The sequence below is a fragment of the Gopherus evgoodei genome, chromosome 9 (genome assembly GCF_007399415.2).
Source record: "Gopherus evgoodei ecotype Sinaloan lineage chromosome 9, rGopEvg1_v1.p, whole genome shotgun sequence".
Taxonomy (NCBI): domain Eukaryota; kingdom Metazoa; phylum Chordata; order Testudines; family Testudinidae; genus Gopherus; species Gopherus evgoodei.
The window spans coordinates 19,848,204-19,872,792 of record NC_044330.1 but is presented as its reverse complement, the minus strand read 5'-3'; the positions used below and the strand labels follow the sequence as shown (position 1 = coordinate 19,872,792).

At 39.6% G+C, this 24,589-nt stretch overlaps 1 protein-coding gene across 1 annotated transcript in view; it reads right to left on the bottom strand.

Annotated features, from left to right (window-relative positions):
- Nucleotides 1-24,589, bottom strand: part of LOC115657624 (maltase-glucoamylase, intestinal-like) — a 181,572-nt gene that overhangs the window by 64,127 nt on the left and 92,856 nt on the right. Inside the window, exons 36-41 of the mRNA XM_030575679.1 lie at nt 20,594-20,678; nt 19,345-19,483; nt 5,771-5,904; nt 5,189-5,223; nt 4,982-5,098; nt 1,802-1,950 (exon numbers count right to left, since the gene is read on the bottom strand). Of these exons, the coding sequence (XP_030431539.1) occupies nt 1,802-1,950; nt 4,982-5,098; nt 5,189-5,223; nt 5,771-5,904; nt 19,345-19,483; nt 20,594-20,678 (659 nt within the window). The remainder of the gene's footprint in view (nt 1-1,801; nt 1,951-4,981; nt 5,099-5,188; nt 5,224-5,770; nt 5,905-19,344; nt 19,484-20,593; nt 20,679-24,589) is intronic.

Here is a 24,589-nt window from a genome sequence, read left to right as displayed (position 1 = left end):
GTTTACCATCTCTAAACAACACCAATGAAAACATTCATTTATCTTGAGGTCAAAGAAACAGTAAGAACCAAGGATCTACAAATACTGAAGCAAACCAGTGAAATCTATTGCTAAACCTGGAAATGATTCCTATAATGTATTTTTTTTTAATGCTGGGATTGAAAGGTTTGTAACAGGAGAAACAGTGACTCAATTTCCTCATTGTGATGATTCCACAGAAATATAATAAAATGTTTGACATAAATTAATGCTGAAGCAAGGGAATGGATAACTTCAGTCATCTATTCTGATAGATGCTGAAAATCCAATATTAAGGAGAGAGTATATTACTGTCAGTGAAGGCTGAAAGCTACAAAATGATCAATCTCCTTATTTTTCCCCACCCTCCAAAAAATCATAATGTACTCACATCTGAAAACTCAAGGGGAGCCCTATATTTTAAACATAATTACACTGCAATAATTACATAATTCAGAGTCCAATAGGTCAATAGGTTGTTTAGAATCATAAACCTTCTACTGATGTGCATATAACAAACGATACGATATATAACTCAGATCTGTATCATATTATAACAGCTATAAACCCTTTATAAACGATTGATAACTTAAAATATAAAATGTGATCTTTATTTTGTTTTTAATTTTTCTCTATTGTGTTTTCAGAACAAATGCAACAAGAACAATAGTAGTATCAGAGATAAAAGAACAATTAACCAGCTTCTAGTACAATCATCCTGCCAATGGTGAATTTCATGATTTTCAGTTTGATCATTTTTAATAATCATGGCCATGATTTTCAGGAGAGCACAGTGACATGACTGCACACATTTTAACCTAAATCTGTTCTTAAAAGGATTTAGTTAAACCAGGCAAATCTCTGTGTGGTCACCCTTATGTCATATTGAGTTAGTCTGCACCTGCAAACTTAAAAGGTGAATGCTACAGATTTTAATCAATATAAGATTGTCCACACAGACAATTGCACAAGATAAGCAAAATCAGTTTAAAAATCACACCTTTTGTTAAACCGGTGTAAATTTGGTTGTAGACACCAGACCTAAGTGTTCAGATAGCTAACTTGAGATACCTTAAAGGACCCTGATTTTCAGAAAAGGCTGAGCACCCACCCTTTGCAAACCAGGCACTTTTAAGGTTTCTCAAGCTAAGCATCCAAAACTGAGGTATCCAAAATCACTAACCATTTTGAGACATTTTGGACTACATTTGTCCACCCTCTAAAGCAGACAGAACTCCCATCAACTCAGTAAAGACTGACCCCTAAAACTGAGACACATGTTACATAGAGATATAAATGTAGAGTTTTGCATAGAGCCAGATAATGGGTTCTTGCCTGACTCACAGAGCTAGGATTTGAATTAAGAGCGTCCATGAGAAGGAAAGGAACAGGAAAACTATTAAAAGTGGTAGGAGATATGTATAAGAGGACTCTGCCAGTAGCAGAGTTATAGTAGCAACTGGTTGTGAGATGGTATGAAGAGAGAGAGAGGGAAATCACTATAGATGACAAGGGGTAGGAAGAGGAATAGATAACAGTCAATGAGCTAGACTAGAGTCTAGGGAGGATTGTAAAAGCAAGAAATGGACCCAATCCTATGAGTTGCTGACACCTTCAATAGGAACTGAGAGGGAACCTAGCACCTTCAAGCTACTCCTGAAGATGTGGAGTTACATGCCACCAGATTGCCCTCTAGAAAAGAAAAAAGCTAATTTCAGGAAAACTCATGAGTTCAAGTTAAAAAACAAATTGTTGTCAAACTGATAGAACCTGTCATACTTACTCATGGAGGACAGGCCGCACTACAGTGCTACCATGAACATGGGCTTCATACATTAAAGTGTAGAGATAGGGTAACAGTGTGTATCTTGTATTGAGTACATTTCTGGAAATATTTTCAAATTGTTCATCAAAGGAAACAGGATCTTGCCTCTAAAAATGGAAAGAAACTGTTACTCAACTGCAGAATTCTCTAATGTCCCTTTTCACCTTGTTTTTAATTATTCATTTATTTAATTTTAAAAGCACATTATGGACCTGATCCTCCAAGGTACGTTAGCATTTCCTGAAAATCCTAAATAAGGCATGCTTGACTACCTGATTTGCACATGCAAGTTCCTTTTTACACATGTATATGCATTTGGGAGGCATACACTTTTCAGCTGCCAGTTGGAAAGTTTGGCCCTAGATGATGGAAGTGATTGCAGTGACCTTCACAAGAGAGTGAGAGGAACTGATTCATCATTGAATTTATTACATTTAAATTATAATTATTATAACCTCTGGTCATATCCAGCTTTTGCATTAAAACCACAATTATTAATAAAAGCACCTATTTCACAGCCACTTACAATGATATTGGTAGTATTTTATTGTTTTAGAACCTGAGAGAATGGCTATATTTCTGATTCTGTGAACATTTCCATTGACAACTCTCTTTTTGGAGGGAGCTGTAAATTACTATTATTAACTGGCCACAACTTGAAATTTGGTTGAAAAGTTCTTTGCCAAAGAGTAATATTAAATGATTTTTCAACACCCTCACCTTTTGCAGATATTTCCCTGACTTAAGCCTAGCATTTGTTTTTTATTTGAAGTAATAAAATAGTTGAGATAATTGGCAATATTTACATATGGACTAATATGCATGTTTCCTATTTTTTTATATTATACTTTTATTGTAAATTCTTATTAGCTGTGTGGTAGTAGCATCAATAATTGAACATATGAATCAAAGTCTACATAAAGAACTATTCCTAGCTGAAAAGATCTTTCTGAGACTATGTAATGTAAACACTTTTTCTCCCTAAACTGCAGTGCGTTTCACTCCTAAGGACAAAGTGGTATTAAATAACAGTAGGTGTCACTGTGGACTTAGAAGGAGGGCTTGAAAAACTTGGTGGGGGAATGGGAGGCTGGGGAGGAGGGGAGTTTAATATAAACTCCACTGAATGTATGACACATTGTGCTGTATATAATTTATTATCCTTCTTTCCTGCAGAGCAGCACTCAGGACTTTCAAAAAAGCAAAAAGAGCACTAATGAGTGATGTCAGGGAGCACTTTTAATCTTTATTAAATGTACTGAGCTATACGTTGGCAAATTGGGTAAGAATGGAAGCAACATGATGAACCTGAATCTGCATTTTCAAAGGCTTTAAAAGGCCTATTGAAAGGTGTGCTGCTGCAAGATAAAGCACACTGTTTTTAAAAAGGAGACTTTAATCCATTAGATATATGTCATATAAATAGTTCAACTCTACTAGACCTGAAGCTCTAACTAGAACATAAGTACTGTTTCTATTTTTTTGTTTTCCCACTTATCTTGTTTTGCAGCTTTCAACAATATATTCCTTAGCTAATACAGTCTACAGTTAGACAATTATTTTGTTTTTTACTCTTTAATAACAGTAGCGGATGGAGGCAGAATATGCACACACTTTCTACAGTCTTAAACTATTCTGTTTTCTGATTTTTCCTCTAATTGTGAACTATTAGGGGAGGAGAATGCGAAGGTCATTCTTACTGCATTAAGGGTACTCTAGAGAGGAAAAAACCAAAAACAAAACAAAAACTTTACTTGAACATCATAGGTGCAGATTTTTAAAAGGCATACAAGTAAAAAAAAAAAAAAGGATGAGCTTGCTTCAGTCCTGGAATATGCTGGTTTCATTGTCATAAATCAGTCTGCAGGCCCTTTAATGCTGTAAAACCTGCATGGAGGGAGTAGTTATGCCACGCACACAGGGCTCCCACAGATGCAGCAAATTAGAGCAAGACTAAGGAGCCAGGATGGGCACATCCACCTTGCAGCACTGCCCAGGCACCACCCAGCGGACCCAGTGACAGTTTAAAACTCTCTTTCTTGGCAAATGGCCCATGAAAGGTGGCAGTGTAAACACCATATAGCCACCCTGGGGTTCAATCACTCTATGAGCACGGTAGCCGCAGCAGATACATGAGAGTGCCATTGACATTACTCTATATCAAGCACAGTGAAACAAGTTTCATGTGTAAATTAGGGTGACCAGATGTCCTGATTTTATAGGGAGAGTCCCAATATTTGGGGCTTTGTTTTATATAGGCACCTATTACTCCCCACCTCCATCCCGATTTTTCACACTTGCTGTCTGGTCACCCTATGTGTTATTAAGAGTCTGTCTTGCTGCATCTTCACAGCAATGTCTCAGTGTAGCTAACATTAAATACCAATGTACTGGTTTCCTGAATCACTAAGTTTTGATGGGTCAACACTGGGAGGGAGAAAAAGAGAACGGAAATAACTAAGGCACAAAATCTTCCAAGATTAGTTGAAAGGTAGGTCACAGTGACAGAACCAGTTTGCAAAACATGAATTTCCAAAAGGTTTGTGTTCATATAGACTTATTTTTTCCTAGTTGAATCTTGATGCAAACCACACCCAAAACAGCTTAATGAATGGTCACAGGCGATCACAGGAACCAAAAGCTTGACAAGAGGCCATATCGGAGAATAACATGGAATCTGTGATCAAGATTCCAAGGCCAAAAGGGGCTATTGTATTGTGTAGTCTGACATCCCATACAACTCAGGCATTAGAACTTCCTTGTATTAATTCCTAATCTAATTCCTTAATCTAATCTTGGTTTAAAAATTGCCTTGGTAAATTGTTCCAATGGTTAATTACAATCATTCCAGTTTGAATTTGTCAAGCTTCAACTTCCCAGAAAACACACTTTGAAAATGAAATGCACTGGAACACAGAATACTAGCATTAGCTAGAATTATTTCGCTTCTGATAAGTGAGTTAATAATGACAACAACATTTAAAAACAAACAAACATTCTTTTCACAGTGTGCCCTCTCTACTTTGTATCTGTTTTCTTTAGATTGTGAACTCTTCAAGTTTGGGGCTCTTCATATCTTATGTGGGCCCAAGCATATTATTGATGTATAGTAAATAATAGAAATAATCTATGACCCACCTTTGTGCCTATGGTATTATGATTTCTGGAAAATGGATAAAATGCTCCCAGCTGCATCCAACGGACACACATGTAATACTCTGCATCATTGAAGAAGCCACAAATGTCTGCTCCAGTCTGAAAGTTTAAAAAAAATAAATTTGAATGCTGTAGATTATTGCACTTAGGTAATGATGTTATAAATGTGTAGTAACAACACTAACTTACATAGGATATTCCAAAAAGGCTGAATTCCATCATACCTGCAAGAAAAGTAAGGCGACTTTACTGGTTGCTATTTTCTTTGGTAGTCTAATAGCCACCTGCAGCAGCATTGATTTAGCAGAAAAGAATGAAAATAATATATTTCTGTAGTTTCTCTAACATATTGTTCTTCTTCCCCCTGCAGGATATGCTGGCAGCTGGCTCTGCAGGAGCAGATAAAGGCAGCTGGGCAGGGACAGGGAGAGAGAGAGAAAGAATCGCTAGGGCCTGGGGTCAACAGGAAAAGGCTAAAAGTAATGGGTGGACATTTTGTGCGGGAAAGGGAAGTTGACTTCAGTGGGAGTTGGAAGCATTCAACAACCCCCAGGATCAAGCCCAATATCTATTCTAAAGAGTTGCTTAGCAGCCATTAAGAGAAGGTTAAAAAACAAGCAATTAAAACATGAATGCTGATTGCTAAACTGAGCAGCCTGTATTGCCTACAATTAGCTTTCTTCTGATCTAAGCCTAGTAAGAGACAAACATGTCCAGAAGCAAGTTACTGCATAGGATCAATTGACTGCAAATCCTATTGCATCCACATACCAATTATAGATTTATAAAGTTGATCCCAAGCTGCAGTGTTATCACCAAGCCAGTGTCCAGCCCATTTTCCACTAGAGGGATACGTTGAACGGGTGATAACAATTCCACGTTCATTAATGGTGCTCTGTAAAGCACTAAAAATGAAAACACAAAGAATAGTAAATTAGATGTGGAAGAAACAGTTCCAGTAAAAAAAAACTTACATAAGGTTTCCTTTGAAAATAAAAGTCTTTTCTTATATTTTGATATCTAAAATTAAAACTGTGTAGTTACTGGTATTATGGATAAGTATACGCACCAGATTAAAATAATGTTTTCAGAAGTTATAATGGTTCACCTTTGCACTAGAATATACTATGGTTCAGACTGATGAACTTGTACAAATTTAAAAACTGAAAATCAAGTGCAAATAAAGCTGAGGTATAATCAGAAATGTAAATGCCAAAAGAGAGGATGCTAGAATATGGAATTTCACACTAAAACCAGCTAGAATTCAGAAGAATTGGAGGGAAGAAAAACTTGTAAATATCTGTAAAATTGAATGTATGAGTTGATGCACAGTCACTGCAGAAATACATACCAGTGACCTAGTATTAGGCAAACTGGAAACAATAATTAAAGACAACTTTGAAAACACACACATACAAATGTGACATCAGGACAACAGCTGGGTGAAAACTCGTTATGGGATTGAGTTAAAACTTTGTTCAAACTGATCTGTGAATAGACCCTTTATTTGAGACAGTTGTGAGAGACTGTTAAGCTGTTACACCGAAAACAAAGCCTATTAGCATCTACTTAGGCCTGGTCTATATTAGGGGGGGATCGAACTAAAATACGCAACTTCAGCTACAAGAATAGCGTTGCTGAAGTCAACGCATCTTAGGTCAACTTACCTCGCGTCCTCACCGCATGGAGTCAACTGCCGCCACTGCCCCGTCGACTCCGCTTCTGCCTCTCGCAGCGGTGGAGTACAGGAGTCGATGACAGAGCGATTGGGGATTGATTTATCGTGTCTACACTAGGCGCGATAAATTGATCCCCGATAGATCAATCAGTACCCGCCGATCTGGCAGGTAGTGAAGACATACCCTTAGAAACTAGAACCAGGGACAGGGGCTTCACTGGGTGTTGATCCATGGTGATGTGTGGAAGTGGGTGAGAGAAAACACAGAAACTGACAACAGACACAAACAGAGAGAAAGACAGAGGCAAAATGCAAGAAAGTCAAGAAATAGCCTGTGAGCACAATGTGACCGTGGAAAAGCTAGTGATAGCTTTTGGGTTTGTTGGCTAAAGAGTCTTGAGGCTGTACACTAAGAAACTGCTCTTTTCCTCCTGTGTTTGGAGAAGCACAACTTCATATATACTTTTAAAATAAACAAGATTGCATCAAAGAGAATACCAGCCTCCATCAATTTCCACTTCTAACTGGAATATACCCAGGGCCCTGAAATTTGACTAGCCACTCAGCCTGAAAACGGGCTAAACTTCTGTAAAAGAAAGTTTTGTGCCACTGCAAACTACTCTGCTAAAATTCTTAGTATCATAAAGTCCAAGCAGCTGCGGGTGGTAAACATAGATGCATTAGGGGCAAACCAATTACTAGCTGACACGTTAGGAAGAAATTTCCCCTAGGGGTTGGTTATTGCATAACTGTCCATTTTGAGTATTCCTCTGAAGTCTCAGATATAGCCTCTGTTCTGCTAGCAGAGTAGATAAGTCACGGGTCTGACCTCCTTGGACAATTCCTATGATCCTATGTAACATTGTGAACAAACACATACTGTGAATCATTATACAAAATAATAAAGTACTAGTTTAAAAGCTGCACTGATGAAATCACATTGCTTTCTAATGCTATCTGCACAATAATAGCTGAACAGCTGCTTCAATAAGGCAGTTTATTTTTTTCTTCTGCAGGATTTACAGCTTTAGTGACCTATAATTATAGTAAAAACACACAAGTCACTTAAATTACCATAGTAATTAAACTAGACTAATGCATTTAATTATTTCTTCTAAGATAAACAGTAAGTTTCTAGAATCTTCTACTTCTTTGTCATGTATTATCAAACACTTTCATACTCTGCTTGTATTACTCTATTTGTGGAGTGACTTGGAAATTGCACATAGCGCTGTGAACATAAAGAAAGTATATGCAAGAAAAAATGTCTTTATGGGACTACAAACGTGTAAAGTTAGTGTGTGCTTAATTGCCTTGCTGGATTACCTTGAGAGTCCTCAGTACCTTGCAAGATTGACCCTGATACATACCTGAACATCAGTTATATGTGAGTAACAAAAAATCTAATTTAACCTGGAAGCCTATGACTGGCTGGTACATTGTACTTGTAAAGACTGTCTTTTTTTAAGTCTGCCTGAAAGTCTAGTAAATAGAGGATTGCAGTAAATCAACATGGATGCAATAAAGGGCAGCCAAGAGACTTCACACTATCTAAACATTCTCAAAACAGGTTAGGGAGGTCAAGTAATGTAAAAAGCTGGTGTTCGTGGTTGAGGTTATGCAACCTATGCGAATGTTGTGATTTCTGAATTTGCTCCTTGGCTGATCTAGTTAATGGCAGCTTAGGTATAAGTGATCATGACTTGATCACATTTATCATGTGCAAGCAGAATAAAGTCCAGACTACTACTATATCTACTTGGTGCTTTAATGTACCAATTTCAAAAAGCTAGGGAAAATAACCAGCTGGGAGGAAGAATTTCATCAGAAAAATGTACATGATAATTGGGAATCACTAAGACCACCTTACTAGATGCTTAAAAAGCCACAATCCCACACCTGAGGAATAAGGCTGCGCTAGTTTTAAAACATGGTTTGGAGGTGAAGTGAAAACAGTTGTTAAAAAAAAGACAAACACAGAAATACATAAGAAATGGAAGAAAGGGGAAGCTGATAATAATGAATATAAATCAGAAGTTAGAAACTGGTAGAAAACTGATAAGGAAAGCCAATGGATACAAGGATAAATTTATAGCCAGCAAATCTAAGGATAATAGGAAGTATTTTAAATATATTAGGAACAAAAACTAACCGACAGTGGTGTTGGTCATTACTAGTGGACATGGTAGAATTATCCTAGTAATGCCGAAAAAGCAGAAATATCCAATAATATATCTGTTCTATATTTGGTGAAAACATAGATTCTTAGATTCTTGGACTGGAAGGGACCTTGAGAGGCCATCGAGTCCAGTCCCCTGCCCTCATGGCAGGACCAAATACTGTCTAGACCATCCCTGATAGACATTTATCTAACCTACTCTTAAATATCTCCAAAGATGGAGATTCCACAACCTCCCTAGGCAATTTATTCCAGTGTTTAACCATTCTGACAGGAACTTTTTCCTAATGTCCAACCTAAACCTCCCTTGCTGCAGTTTAAGCCCATTGCTTCTTGCTCTATCCTTAGAGGCTAAGGTGAACAAGTTTTCTCCCTCCTCCTGATGACATCTTTTTAGATACCTGAAAACTGCTATCATGTCCACTCTCAGTCTTCTCTTTTCCAAACTAAACAAACCCAATTCTTTCAGCCTTCCTTCATAGGTCATGTTCTCAAGACCTTTAATCATTCTTGTTGCTCTTCTCTGGACCCTCTCCAATTTCTCCACATCTTTCTTGAAATGCGGTGCCCAGAACTGAACACAATACTCCAGTTGAGACCTAACCAGCGCAGAGTAGAGCAGAAGTCATCGTATGGTGATAACACTCTTTCCATTCCACTAGAATCTCTAGAGGATGTTAAGCAGAAGTTACTAAAATTAGGTCGTTTTAAATCAGCATGTCCAGATCACTTGCATTCAAGAGTTTAAAAAGAGATGGCTGAGGTGTTCATTGGACCATTATTGCTGGTTTGTAATAAGCCTTGAAGCAGTGGGAAAGTTCCAGAAGACTGGAAGAAAGCAAATGTTGTGGTAATATTTAAGAAGGGTAGACATGATGACCTGGTAATGACATCAGTCCCAGGTAAGATAATGGAGTGGCTGATACAGATTTAATTAATGAAGAAATAAATGAGGATAATGTAATTAATGCAAACCAACATGGGATTTTGGAAAATAGATCCTGTCAAACCAATGTAATGTCTTTTTTTGATGAGAGTACAAGTTTGGTTAATAAAGGTAACAGTGTTAACATAATAGTCTTAGACTTCTGTAAGGCATTTAACTTGGTACTATATAATATTTTGATTAAAAAACTAGAATAATATAAAATTAATATAGCACACATTAAATGGATTAAAAACTGATAAATTGATGGGTCTCAAAATGTAACTGTCAATTGGGAATCGTCATCAAGCAAGTCTATTTCCAGTGAAGTCCTGCAGGAATCCTTTCTTGATTTTACACTATTTTAACATTTTTACCAAAGGCCTGGGAAAAGTTTGCAGCTGACACACAAATTGGGGAAGTAGTAAATAATGAGGAGAAAAGATCACTGATTCAGAGTGATCTAGATTATTTGGCAGACTGAGCGCAAGCAAGCAACATGCATTTCAACACAGCTAAATATAAATTGTATACACCTAGGAACAAAGAATACTTACAAAATGGGGTACTCTATCCTAAGAAGCACTCATTCTGAAAAAAATTTGGGGCTGTGATGGATAATCAGCTGAACATGAGCTCCCAATATGAGGCTGCGGTCAAAAGAACAAATGTGATCCTGGGATGCATAAACAGGGGAATCTCAAGTAGGAGTGGAGAGGCTGTTTTACCTCTGTATTTGGCACTAGTGTGACCACTCCTGGAATACTGTGTCCAGTTCTGGTGTTCACAGTTCAAGAAAGATGGTGATAAGAGGGTCCAGAGAGGAGCCACAAGAAAGATTAAAGGATTAGAAAACTTTCCTTATGGTGGTAGTCAAGGAACTCAATCAATTTAGCTTAACAAAGAGAAGGGGTAACTTCACTATAATCTATAAATACCTAAATGGGGAACATATATGTAATAATGGGCTATTCAATCTAACAAAAAAAGGTATAACATGTTCCAATGACTAGAAGTTGAAGCTTAACAAATTCAGATGGGAAATAAGGCACAAATTCATAATGGTGAGAGTAATTAACCACTGATACAATTTACCAAGGGTTGTGGTGGATTCTCCATCACTGACAATATTTAAATCAAGATTGGATTTTTTTCAAAAACCTCTGCTCCAGGAATTATTTTGGAGAAGCTCTATGTCCTGTGCTGTACTGTAGGTCTGATTAGATCAGAGGTCGGCAACCTCTGGTACACGGGTCACCAGGGTAAGCACACTGGTGGTCTGGGCCAGTTTGTTTATCTGCCCCATCCGGAGGTTTGGCTGATTGCTTACTCTGGTGAGCTGTGTGCCAGAGGTTGCTGACCCCTGGGCTAGATGATCACAACAATTCCTTCTGGCCTTAAAATCTATAAAATACAAAAAACAAAAGTTGCAATTTGAGCTCTACAAAATCATAAATGGAAACTCTGTTTTGGAGGCCACTGCCTAGAGAGTCCTGCTGAATGGAGATTAAGGTCTCTTGTTTACCCATTGAACAGTTACAGCTTGGACAGAGGAAATGGGGAAGTGGAGGACAAGCATACTTGTCCTCAGTTTTTTTCAAGAGTTAGACCCCTTTCGGTGATGACTTAGGGGGTCTAAGACTCAAGTTTGAAATATCTAAACTTTCTCGAAGGGCCAGCCCTTTATATGAATGTGAGAGAGAGCGAGAGAGAGAGAAACTGAGTTTCATGCAATTTATAGTTTATGCAGGATGTTTAGATGTGAGTTTAAAAAAAGTGATCTTGACTGCTCTTCACAGACATTGATAAGCCCATGGCACTTCCAATAGGGTAAGCCCTGTGTCTCTGTTGCCTCACCAGTTTTGTGCACTGCTCTGTATACCAACTAATCTTACACCTTTCCATACCAAATGTGGAAGGATTTCATTGGTGTAGTGCTTTGGATTTTTCAGAATAAAAAGGTGGTATACATATATACATAATGCTGTTATTTTTCTAATCCCTGCATAATGATGTGCCGGCAGATTCTTCCATGAACCAGTAACATATTAGGAATTATTGCTTAGTGACTAAAAATGCACGACTCAGGTATCCAGAGAATATAATGTTATAGCCCCATCTTTCTCATCTTTTGATAAAATGAACTTCAGTATTGCTGCTCCATTCAATAAGTATTTGTACCAAGGTTGCCACTCTTGTTGATTTTACTGAGTCTCACAATATTTGATATTTTACTTAAAGACCCAATTCTGACAAACATGTGCTTACTTGAGAATCTCTGCTTCTGTTAAAAAAAATAAAAGCCAATTTTTAGCTCTTGTGGTTGCAGAGAAAACTTTAAAAAACATGTGACTCGAGTGTACCACAAAGGTTTAAAAAACCACAAGGCAAATAAAAAGAATCCATTTTTAAGATAGTATCTTTAAGACAGGGAGGCTGTGATCATCAGTACTTTTGTTCTTACATTTTAGGGAAGTACCATTGAAAAAAGTACTGCCAGGCAGTACACTAGTATAAATAATTACTGATTGCCTATATGTTTTAGATGTTCATTTTGCTGAAATGCTTTTGTTATCCTGAAGTTTCTTGCTGCCATATGGAGTATGAAAGGCACCAAGATCATCTCTGCTTTACCTTCCCATCTTGTATCACACAAGACCAAGGAAGAATGCTGCAGCTAGCATTTCCTTAGCATTAGCGATAGAGTAGAGACAACTAGAATATCAAGGGGTCATGGATAGCCAGGGCTCTGATCCACCCGTGCACCTGGTGGGGTCAAGCAGATGGTCCTGTGGGAGGAAATGCTCTCAATTTCCGAAACAGCAATAAGCATCCTCTCTCCCCAAGTCCTCCTGTCTGTGTCTGATCTGTGCTGGCAGAAAATGCTCAGGAAATAACTCGTCTCCTATCCCATTCTTTTCCCCGGAGAAAATGTCAGAATTTTGCCCCTGGATTGTGCAGATGCTGTACAATATAGTCTAACTTGAAGCCATTCCAGAATGATGACCAGAAAACATCATTCACTAGGTTCATATATGTAAGCTATATTGCACCTCCTGATAAGAAAATTGTACTTGCATCATTATTTCTTGACTCTGATTGCTCCCATGTGTACTACTATGGCACTTCTTTAATTATGATATTACACTATCTAATGCTGGCATAGAAGATACATTTGGAACATTAAGATTTTTAAAAAGATGTTTTGACCATACTTTCAAGTATAGAAATGTTTGAATAAACTATCATTTATCTTAGTCATTTCTGCTGCTCAGGTGAACCTTTAAAAACAGGGAAAAAAATCACTAGACTTAAATTTTATCCCTAATACTCAGAAGCAATGATAATACACCCATCAGTGTTAAGTTATCGTCTACAGACAATTTCCAAATTTTACTTTGATTTGGCTGACAGTATAAGAATCAGAAATTCCTTACTGTCCTGTCAGCAATTCTGCGAGTGCCTTGATTGACAGTGATGCCCTGGCATACTGCCAGTTATAACATCCACTCAGTCAAAAATTCAAGTGGCCTTGATATTTTCTTTCTTTATGGTAATATCAATGTTACCAAGGGCTTTAAGGTCATTAAGGCCCATAGAAAAATGCTGTTCTTTGCTTGCTCATTGAATTGGAATGAACAACCTATATATATTATCATTAGATCAGACATTATCTAAAATAGGATAGGATATTACTCAGTAAGGAATTAACATATAATAAGTTCGCCTTGGAACTGAGAAAATAAATTGTTATGAGAAAGGCTTATGCATATCATTTACAGAAGAAGTTCCACTAATTTCCCGTTTAATATTATATCTTATTTTTGGTTAAGGATGTTAATTCAGTAATGCATATACGGTGCCCTGCATTTAACAAATTCACATACCGTAGCCTGATATATACATAAGACCAAAACAATATCAGTGCTATAATTAAAGCAGTCCATCATGAGCTTACCTGGAAGCAAAAGGTATTTCATATTTAATTACTTTAATTACTTAGGTTATTGTTGGGTAATTACTGTTCTTAACAGCTGATCGAAATGATGAGGATAGTCTTGTAAATGACAGCAGAGTGTGCGCTTTTATGATTGACTGATCTTGTTTAAATGCAGAACACTGTCCCAAGATAGCCTTGGGTAGCTGTCTCATAATAGACATCTCAGTTGAAAATGCAGCATGTTGTGTCTGAATGTGTTGGGACAAGAAAACATTTGATGGCATCTAAATTAAACTATATTAGAAATAGCAACATGACCATGTTCTCTGATAAAGCCAGGCAGTGATTAAGGTTGCACAACATAAAAATTATATGGATGAAGTTATTAGAATCTGTGTAAAACTAATTTCTGCCAGGTAGGTGAGAAAATAATCTTCTGTAATATCAGACTTGGGTAAACTCTTTTTAAAATGTGACTTGAAAATTGCATCTGCTTGGAGAGGGTGATTGTGAAACTGCTGGACTAAAACCGAGACACTGAGTTTCTGTTGAAGAATTAAATTCAGCAATTGAAAAAAAGATTCTGAAGGACACAAAACAATTTTGCTGCTTCAGATTCCAATTATCAGAGTAGAATCCTCTTCAGTAAGACACACTCATGAGCACCTTATTTTGATTAAGGGGTTGGTGCAAGCAAAAGAAAAGAACAGTCAGTATTGTCTATCCGGTGCAATCATCGTAGTAACTAAGCAATAAAATGAGTGAATAAAAGCATCAAGAGTCCAACATGTAGAATGTATCAGTGGCTCTCAAACTTTTTATCATCAGGCCTCACTTTTGTCAGTCCAAATGAGTTCAGTTCCCATCTTCACTTGTGCTAGAGACAATATTGATATATATCAGCTCTTAGTAAAATACTGGGACACTAAAAGTACGTACACTTGTAACAGCCTCACTGTCTCACATTTCAGTGAGAGGCATTGCTTGTTTCTGTGAATACAACTTTCCAAAGTGTGGAAGGACTGACACAAATTGAAAGAGAGAATGATCTGCAAACCTCTCCAAGACGATCACAGGCTCCTGCCACCTAGAGTCTCCCATTCTGCCACTGCCCCCACCTCAGTTTGTCCCCTTTGAGTCCCCAGCTATTTCCTCCTATAGCTCCTGACCTCTTTAATTCCCTCTTAGCAAATATGACAGCTGCCTTCTTGGTCAATATCAGAGACTGATCAAGGATCTCCTGAAATAAAAAGCAGAAGTCTCTACAGCTTGAGATAAACAGGCAAGCTCACTAGCAGAAGGTTCTAACAGACCCATATCCTTTGTAGATTTAGGCAGAGAGGAGATCACCTCATACACCAGGTATGTCTACACTGCAGAAAAAACCCGCAGCAGTGAATCTCAGAGTCTGGGTCAATTGACTTGGGCTCACACTATGGGGCTGAAAATAGCAAGGGTAGACATTCCTGTCTGGGCTGGAACCCAGGTTTGAGACTCACTCCCATGGGGTTGCGAAAGGGAATGTTGCAGTGCAGACATACCCACTGACTATGAATACACAAGCCCCTATGACAGCCCTTCTTGCACCCCCTTCTTCTTACTGTTCTCTACTCAAAGCTGGCTAGGCAAGGCTAGGCATTCTTGTAGGTATTATTAGTGACACGCAAACCCTTGGTTGGAGAAACTGTGTTGGCAAAGAGAGAGAGAGAGACGTTAGAGCTAGAACAAAACACATAGAAAATCTGCTATCATCTTCCACTTAACTGTTCTTCCAAGGCTAGACTAAAGCTTGCACTTAAAAAAATTTTTGTGAAGACATAATAATTATTTTAAAATCCCATATCTACAAAAAAGAATAAATTTGAGCTTTTGCCTTTTTTTAGTCTTAATGATTTCATATGTTTCTCTGCAACCATAAGTGATATAAAAACTTATTTGTTTTTAATGAATGCTGAGTTCTCAAGTAACCATATAATTCCATGCTTGAAGACTCTGTAGCCTATACCTAGCAATATGGGGGATTGATTCTCCTTTTCCATTAAAACACCCCTCTATTGCAGGGAAGGGTATATATGGACTCCTGTAGCAGGGCAGCAGAATACCATCCATCTATACAGGTATTCATATGACCTTCATCATGGTAGCAGCTGAATGCCCCATAATCTTTAATGTATTTATTCTCACAACATACGTGTGAGGTAAAGAAGTGCTATTGCCCCCCATTTTACAGATGAGATGTGTCTATCAGGACACGAGACCTAGGTAAGGAGGTTGTGGAGTGGTGGAAGGAAAGGAGAGTCCGAGGAGTTTCAAGAGTGAGTGGATGATAGGGAGGAGGCTAGGGGTGCAGCTGGTTCCCTCCCTAGCTAAGAGCAGAGGCAGTGTTCTGTTTGCTGTCCTTTCCTCAGGTAGAGAAAGTATCACTTCTTCCAGTACTCTTCCTGATGACCTTTCAGAGGTCACCTGACAGGGAGAGAAAACTTTCTGGGGAGACAGGGTCTCTCAGGTATGGTCACTGCAGAGAAAAGAAAGAATAGCACCATTTCCACCTTGCTATGGAGAGGTCTAGTGAGTTCATCAACTTTGCGGTGAGAGGCTGACTAAGATAGGAATATAGCAAATCCATGTCTCCCAGAGAGATTTTTGAAGAGGTCTTGGGTTTCTGCTGAAAACCTCCAGTTATTTCAGGGAAGGTCTGTCATGACTGGACAGAAATTAGAAAGAGAACACAAAGGCAATAGAGAGGTTTGTTCAAGGAAATGGTATGACTGGATGCTTTTTAAAAAAACACTAGAAAGGAAGTCAAACTGTCAAATGGCCAGGAGAAAAGATAGAGACCTAAAGTTGTTGGTCACTGATGCAGTTTGGGAATACAGGTATTTTTCTAGTATAGACCAGAGCGTAGATGCTGTAAACCTTGTGTACGTATCTATTTTTATTAATGAGATCTGATCTTTTGTTCGCAATTTCCGGTTATGCATTACGCATACTGAAATACAAAGCTACTTTACGGTTCTCCTAATCTCTCAGCTACGTTTTCCAGCAATAAACAGCTTTCATGCAGTACCTACACACATACACACACTTGTAAGACTGTTTCCCATTGATGTAACACCCAGCAATAGAAAAGTACAGTATGTGGTAAAGGATTAGATTTTGTTTAAAGGCACAGGTGATCATAGAAACATAAGATACTGAAAGAGGTTTGTTTTGGTTTTCTATTTAAGCACCTGCTTTGGCTGAACCCTATTTTCTTCCAATAAACAATGCAAGTCAGCAACAACAGTGTCACTCGAAATTCTGCTCAGAGAAAAAGAGATCCCAACTTCTTGAAAGCCTACAGCTTTTTTCTCTTTTCTCAACTATTAGCACTAGGCAAACACTGTAATGAAACAAGTACATAAACCTAATCCATTTGTCCTTGACATGTATGGTACTTGCATTAAAAAATGTGTTACATTTTCCAGCTTCTGACTCCAATTAACTGTGCTCTTACAAGCTGTTTCTGGATCCTTTCAGTCTGCCCTTTGCGTAAACCTCATGTCAGATGAAAAGCATACTGCCAAGCAAGAAACTTCAGAAGTGTGATGTGTGAAACAGAAAGATATGAGAAAAACTGTAAAGGAAACTATGAAGAGGGAAAAGAGAGAAATACAAAATAAAGCAAACTTCATTACATGTTAGATTGTGTCTATTTTTGTGGTGAAAGAATCAGCCAGATGAATGTGAATTCTTCATCCTCAATACATGCATGGGGTTGACTTGAAAATGGATGCAGAATGCAAGCAGTGATTTGTTAGGTATTTCTTTTCCCTTATAGAGCTACCTTTGACTGCTAATATTCCCATGCATACCAAAGTCAGTCCAATGTGGGAGTAAGGAATGCAAAAATGGCTTTAACTCACATTTACAATACCCTGATCCTACACCCATTCAAATACTATGCTGGTCCCAACTTTAAAATTAAAGCAAGAATGATCTATCTTACACTGGCTGTCAACAGCCCCCAAAAGGCTCTTACAGCAGTTGGGGCTAGTCAGGCTTATGGGCACCCTCTTTCCCTTTGTCAAGGTTGCCATACTGAGGATGCCCTTATAAAGAAGCACCAACTACATCAAATTTACGGTTGTTCTGCACAACTGAAGTTTCTCCTAGCAAGCTGCCATAGTAGCTTTATGCCATTCCCTCCTGTGGGCCAGTCCCTCCTGGACACAAAAGAAAACATGCAAGGTTCGTGTCAGGGCAGAGTTGGGGTGGGAAGAGAGCATTTCAGTGTGGCAATGGCTATATTAAAGACAGGGCTGAATCACAGTGGAAATCCTTCCAGCCAGAGTAAGTCAGAACATCACTGTGGCTGTGAATACTGAGCTCATAATATTACACTGGTGATGCAACTAAAGCCAGAGAAGTCTCCAGGTTACTGCTAAACTCAACACCACCAATCAGTCACGCTCCTTTTATATTTGAAACAATTAATCTTTCAAGTCATGAAAATAGAGTATCAATTAAATATGATAAGGTGGGTCACCGATATAAATAGCTGGACACAAAACATTAATTTGAAGTACATTTTGCCCAAGTCAAAGTAAATAGAAAACAGAGGGTCACACACTTCATAGCTTCTATAGACCGAGCTCATTGCACACGTTAGGGACTCCTTGCTTCACTCCATGGCCCCCCACAAGCTCCCTATGTACCTTCTTCCCATCCCTCTCTACTGAAGGGAGTCCTTGCAAATCCCTCTGCTCTATTCTTCATGCCTGGGGCTCCGAGTCCCCCTTTTCCTCCCTCTATGGCAGGGGCTCTGTGTTCCCTCACCACCCCTTTCCACCAGAGTTCCCTAGAGCCTGCAGCTCTGCATGTGCCCCTATTCTCCCTGTCTCCCCATACCAGGCTTGCTCAATCCCCCATGTCCAAGACTGTGTGCCTCTATTCTCCCATTATTGCTTGCCACATGGCATGGGCTCTGCATGAACCCACCATTCCCTCCTCCCTTATTTCCATCCACATGACACCGGGGCACCCTATTCTCCCTCTCCAGACCATGTGTACATACCTGCATTTCATCCCCTTCCCTCACAAAACCCCTTCCTCTCACACAATTGTTTGTCTTCATTCTGTCTGGGAGAGAACTCTTTCAGGGTGTCAACAAGTTAATCTCTACTGAGAGGATAGGCAGAGATGAGGTAAGAGCTGGAAGGATGGGTGTGGTCAACCAGTTCTTTGGTCTACAGACTCTTGCAGAGGTGCTTGAAGTTGTGGCTCTGATAAACAGAGGAAAGAAGCTCCATGTACCCTGCATTTTCCCTCTTTTGGTTTTTCAGTTTCCCCAGAAATTTCTCGCTGATGCCTAGAATGTTCCTTGAAATTTTGGAATTGATTGGATGTGGCTTTCAAAAGTTATTGAGTACATACAGACAGGACTGCCTGTACGCCCTTTGAAAACTTGCTAATAAAATATTAGAAGTTTGTAACTTTACAGAGATGGTGTTTAATTTTGTTATATTTTTAAAATTTTCCAGTTGCTAACTGTTTCCAAGTATTACTGTCACTAAAGAGGTGTCTGAATTATTGTAGAACAACAAAAAGACTAGCCTCTCAAGAGGAGAAAGAAACAACTTACTCGTAGGTAGGTTTTACATGTGACCATCCATAGAGATTATGCACATCATAGTGTCTAACAGGGGTTCCATCTGGCAGGATCTGCTCGCTTTCCATGCATAGAGTTTTGTGACTCAACCCAAGTGACCGCGATTCCAAACCTAATGAGAAGGAAATTTAAATATCTGTATCATTAAATCATACCAAATTGTTTACCATATTTAACTGCCTGTGCAGTGGCTTTTGTTTAGTTAGCTTGCTTTGTTTTTCATAAGAACACCATTCTAAATTTTCTGACCATTTAGATTTTGAATACTGGCTGTCACAATAATCCTATATACTAATTTGGAACTACATCAGTACTATAATAATCCTCACTGGAGATGCTGTTCTCAGCTGTATGAACAGGATCTCTTAACTCAGAGAATGCTGCAGATCTTTAGAAGCATCCTCCACATCATCCATATAACCTGAATAATGGAAAAATATCTGTAAGTATTAAGCTAGGGACAATTACACAAATTAATACTGAGAAACTGTGTATGGAAGACGTGAAGGAAGAAGTAAGCCATGATAGGTAGTCTACATGAGGTAGAACATTCGGAGGAAAAATTTTGAGCACACAAAGGACTTTCAAAAGGAAGTTGGGCATCTAACTACCTTTTTGTGTCTTTGAAAATATCCTCCTGCATAACTATTTGTTAAGGTATTCTCTGCTAAAGTCCCATATTTTACAATGGCTCTAGCACAAGCTCAGCCAATAGTGTACAAGCTATGGCCCTGAAGTCTCTAAACTGTGTAATGAAGAAAATTTTTAGTTGATTATGAATTCGGTGTTTTCCCCCAGGCCAGGCTCTGTGATTTTTAAACTGAATTGTTTAAATCACATCTATTGCTAAAAGGTAAGAGGTAGGGAAATATTTTCCAAATACTTGAAACTGCACTGCACTGTTCATGTGAAGAAACAAAGTAAATGGGTAAAATGCTTGGAGCCATTTTCCTCAAACATATCTAGACTTAGGCCTCTAAATCCATGTTATGTAGGCACCTAACTACAAGTGGCTTTATTTCAGAATTCCTGAGCAAGCACAGCTCCTCACTACAATCAGGAGTTGGGTGTGCACAGAATCTCTGAAAAAAAATCAAGCCCCTTGTATTTAGCTGCTAAATAAGCCATCAGAGTTTGACAATTTTGGGCTCAGATGAAGTATAAGTGAATGATACAATAACCAGAGTCAGTTACAGAAGTACAAGATAGTTACTATACTTACTGGGCATATAGGGAGGATTGTTCAGCTCTGTGTTTCTACAGCCTTCGACTGATCCATGAACAAAGCTTGCTGGTTCGTTCATGTCCTAAAAAACAAAGAAAAAAATGAACATTTTAAAATGAATTTTGTTTGTTTCAATGATGAGACATATTAACTGTTATTTGCAAAGAGATGCATAATAAAACTCCTTCAAGAGCATTTACAGTTGCATTTTTAACATTAGTATTTCAGCCAATTTACATTTTCTTGACATGATAGTGATCAAAATTTATTTTTGTAAAAAAAAGAAATGGAAAGGAGAAACAATGCACCTGACTGAGATCTAATATGCAAGGCTCTAGCTTGCAACACTTTGTTTATGCTCAGTTTATAACCCCCTGAAAATGCAGGTTACAATGGATCTACTGACAAACCCAGCTACCAAGATATTGACAGAATAGCTTCCTCCATGGCAGATCCTCTGAACTCACAGAGACTTTGGGTAAGCTCCTTCTTAGTCATTGGAATAAGGGTTTGAACTGGGGTCTCCCACATTCCAGATCAGTGACCTAAGCAGAGGCCTGGCTATAGAGCGAGAGTGACTCTTTCTCTGGCTCAATGCCTAGTTCATTATTTATATATTGTGGAACAGCGTCAACGGGAAAGCTTGAGCAAAACTAACCCCCCAGCCCAGTGGTTAGGGCACTTCTCCTGAGACACAGGAGATGAAGGTTCAAATGCCTTTTCCACACAGGGCCGCCCAGAGGATTCAGGGGGCCTGCGGCAAAGCAATTTTGGGGGCCCCTTCCATAAAAAAAATTGCAATACTATACAATACTATATTCTCGTGGGGCCCCTGTGGGGCCTGGTGCAAATTGCCCCACTTGCTCCCCCCCGACAGGCGGCCTTGGGAAAAATAGACCTTGTGCATCACAGCACAAACCTAGTTTTGAGAAACTTCTTACAAGGTATCACTGGTTCTCAGCATCAGCTAGTGCTAAAAGGCACTAAAGCTCATTAAAAGGGTTGGAAAAATACTTTCATCAAAACTTTTTCTGGATCGAAAACTAGGGGTTTTTAAAAAGCAGAAAAAATATCACGGACAATATCTGCTTTCCTTCAAATTTGTTGTGGTTTTTTTTAATTGAAAAGCTGAAATTAGTCTTCCAAAACCTGAATATGGTTTAGGGTTTCAGAAGTGTGTGGGCCAAATATTTGCTGCTTGCTGTGTTTGATTGTTTAAGAAATAATAAAAAATTCTGCTTAAAAAAATCCAGAATTTTGAACCACCTCAGCTTGTGACCAAACGCCTGAGCTCATCCAGTCAGAGATTTTTCCAGGTTTCTGATACTTTGCTGGCTTCCTTGACTCATATCTGTCTCCATAACTTTGGGTTCATTTAGGTTAGAACATAAGAACAGCCATATTGGGTCAAACCAAAGGTCCATCCAGCCCAGTATCCTGTCTACCGACAATGGCCAATGCCAAGTGCCCCAGAGGGAGTAAACTTACCAGGTAATGATCAACTGATCTCTCTCCTGCCATCCATCTCCACCCTCTGACAAACAGAGGCTAGGGACACCATTCCTTACCCATCCTGGCTAATAGCCATTAATGGACTTAACCACCATGCATTTATCTGTTTCCTAGAGATTGGCTCCATGGGTCCCTCACAAACTGGAGACTGTTCCTGTGGGTTTGTCTTTAGTATAGCTTATGTACATACTCCACAAACTGAGCATTTGAGCTTGTTCCAGAATCTGGGATGAGTCTATGTTGTGAAAATCTGAAATGCTCAAAATAGCACATGCATGTGAATGGACACAGGGTGCTAAAATTAAATTAACCCAGTGGTTCTCAAACTGGGGGTCGGGACCCCTCAGGGGGTCACGAGGTTATTAGTGGGGATCAGGAGCTGTCAGCCTCCACCTCAAACCCCGCTTTGCCTCTAGCATTTATAATAGTGTTAAATATTAAAAAAAAGTGTTTTTAATTTATAAGGGGAGGCGGGGGTCGCAGAGGTTTGCTATGTGAAAGGCATCACCAGTATAAAAGTTTGAGAACCACTGAATTAACCCCTCTGGAGCCTCAGGGAATGTAGAGGAGGTTGGGGTCTCCGTTGGTAGGGTTGGGAAGGATATTGCTCTTCTCATGTGATCCCTCTCCCAGTGGCTAATTTTAAATGAAGCTACCCTCTCCTGACATGAATCTCCCTATGGCACTGAAATTAAATACAGACTGTAATTTGGCATTTGAGAAGTGAAAGGGATGGTAGCCCTAATAGAAAAGCTAACAGCTTGGCTCTTCTGCAAGCCTCAAACTGCCGAATGAGCTTTAGGGTAGGGAAGACTGTGCCTCTTAAACAGCCAGGCTGTGCCTCCCAAACAGCCTGGCCCTGCCCCCTATCTGACCCCTACCCACTTCCTGCCCTCCAACTCCCCCCCCCTCAGAATCCCCAACCCATTCTGCTCCTTGTCCCCTTACCATCCCCCAGACACCCCACCCCCCCCACCACCCTGGGACCCCACCCCTGCTCCCTGTCCCCTGACTGCCCCAACCCCCTGCTGAGTCCTTACAGACCCCTAGAATGCTCATAATCCAACCCCCCCTATTCCCTGTCCCTGACCGCCCCCCCAACCTCTGCCCCATCCCTGTCCCCTGGGACTCCCTGCCCCTTAGCCAACCCCTTCAGCTCCCCTAAAGCTGAGCGGAGGGAGCTCAGGCCCCGCTGGAGCTCGCACCCCCGCCCTCTTACCAGGCGGATCTGAGCAGGGCGGAGCTCAGGGGCCCTGTCGGAGCCACGCTGCAGCGCTGTTCTGGGACACTGCTGGATGCACTGAGGCTCTGGGAGAAGGGTGGATGCGGGGTCAGGCCAGGGCTGGGGAGGGAGCCTCAGACATTCTTGTGGGAGCCCCGGTGGAGCCCAGGGCCTGGGGCAAATTTCCCCCTCTTGCCCCCCCCCCCGGGCAGCCCTGTTTCCACATCAGACACAGAGATGAATAAACATGGGTCTGCTATATCCCAGCTATGTGAAGAAAGGGCTTAAATTCAAATATGTGCTTAAGTGCTTTCCAGAAGTAGTGCAATAGTTTATTACTGGGCATACACAGGAGTGCTGCCTGCAGAGGTTGATGATCTGATACAGTGGATCAATGCATCCTCCAAACACAGACACCTCTCCTCTTATCGAGTAATGCATACTTTTTGGTATGTGTTCCCCCTTCTGCATGGCTCTGGCAGAGCAGAGATTACAGTTACATTTCTTTGTGGCAAATTCCCCAGTGACAGATTGTCAGGATCTTGTGGAAGGGTTTATGCCAGCAGAAACTGGTACAGAACCCAAGATGAACCCATACCTTAGAGTTAAGGCTGTGATTTTTAAAGGACTCTAATGGAGTTGGGTGGCCAACTCCCATTGAAATTTGGGCTCCTACCTTCCTCTTTCGTATTTTGAGAAATCACAGCCTAAATGTTTCTTTTCCAGAGGGCCAGCTGAAAAGAAACAGAGTCTCCACTGGGAAACTTCCTTAATATCCTGCCTCCTAGAAATGAAAGCATAGATATAGGTACAGCTAGAAAGTCTCCAGGAAAATAACAAATTCTGTGATGTGATCATTGAGATGCGGCCCATGGTAATTATTGAAGGTACTGGACTAATTTTTAAACAAACTCATATATATTAACTGAAAAGGCTAATTTTGTACATGGATAAATAAATTATTCATCTCTGACCTTCAATATGTGTAATAGTTTGTGTGGCCTTGGTTGGTACATTATGTTGTCCACTGGTTAAAATAATACAACAAGGGTGGCATTATTGAAAGATACCAAACATTTTACTGGATGGCTAGGTATTTCTCTTCTTTGAGACAACAATATATTAACATTAGATATCTCCCACAGCTATTGCATGTCTATTCCATTTTAGAAACAAACAACACACTCCATCTAGCATTGTTCTGCAGTTGTGCAGCAGAGATGGCAGTTTTAGCAAACTGTTTGGGAGACTTGTTCTGT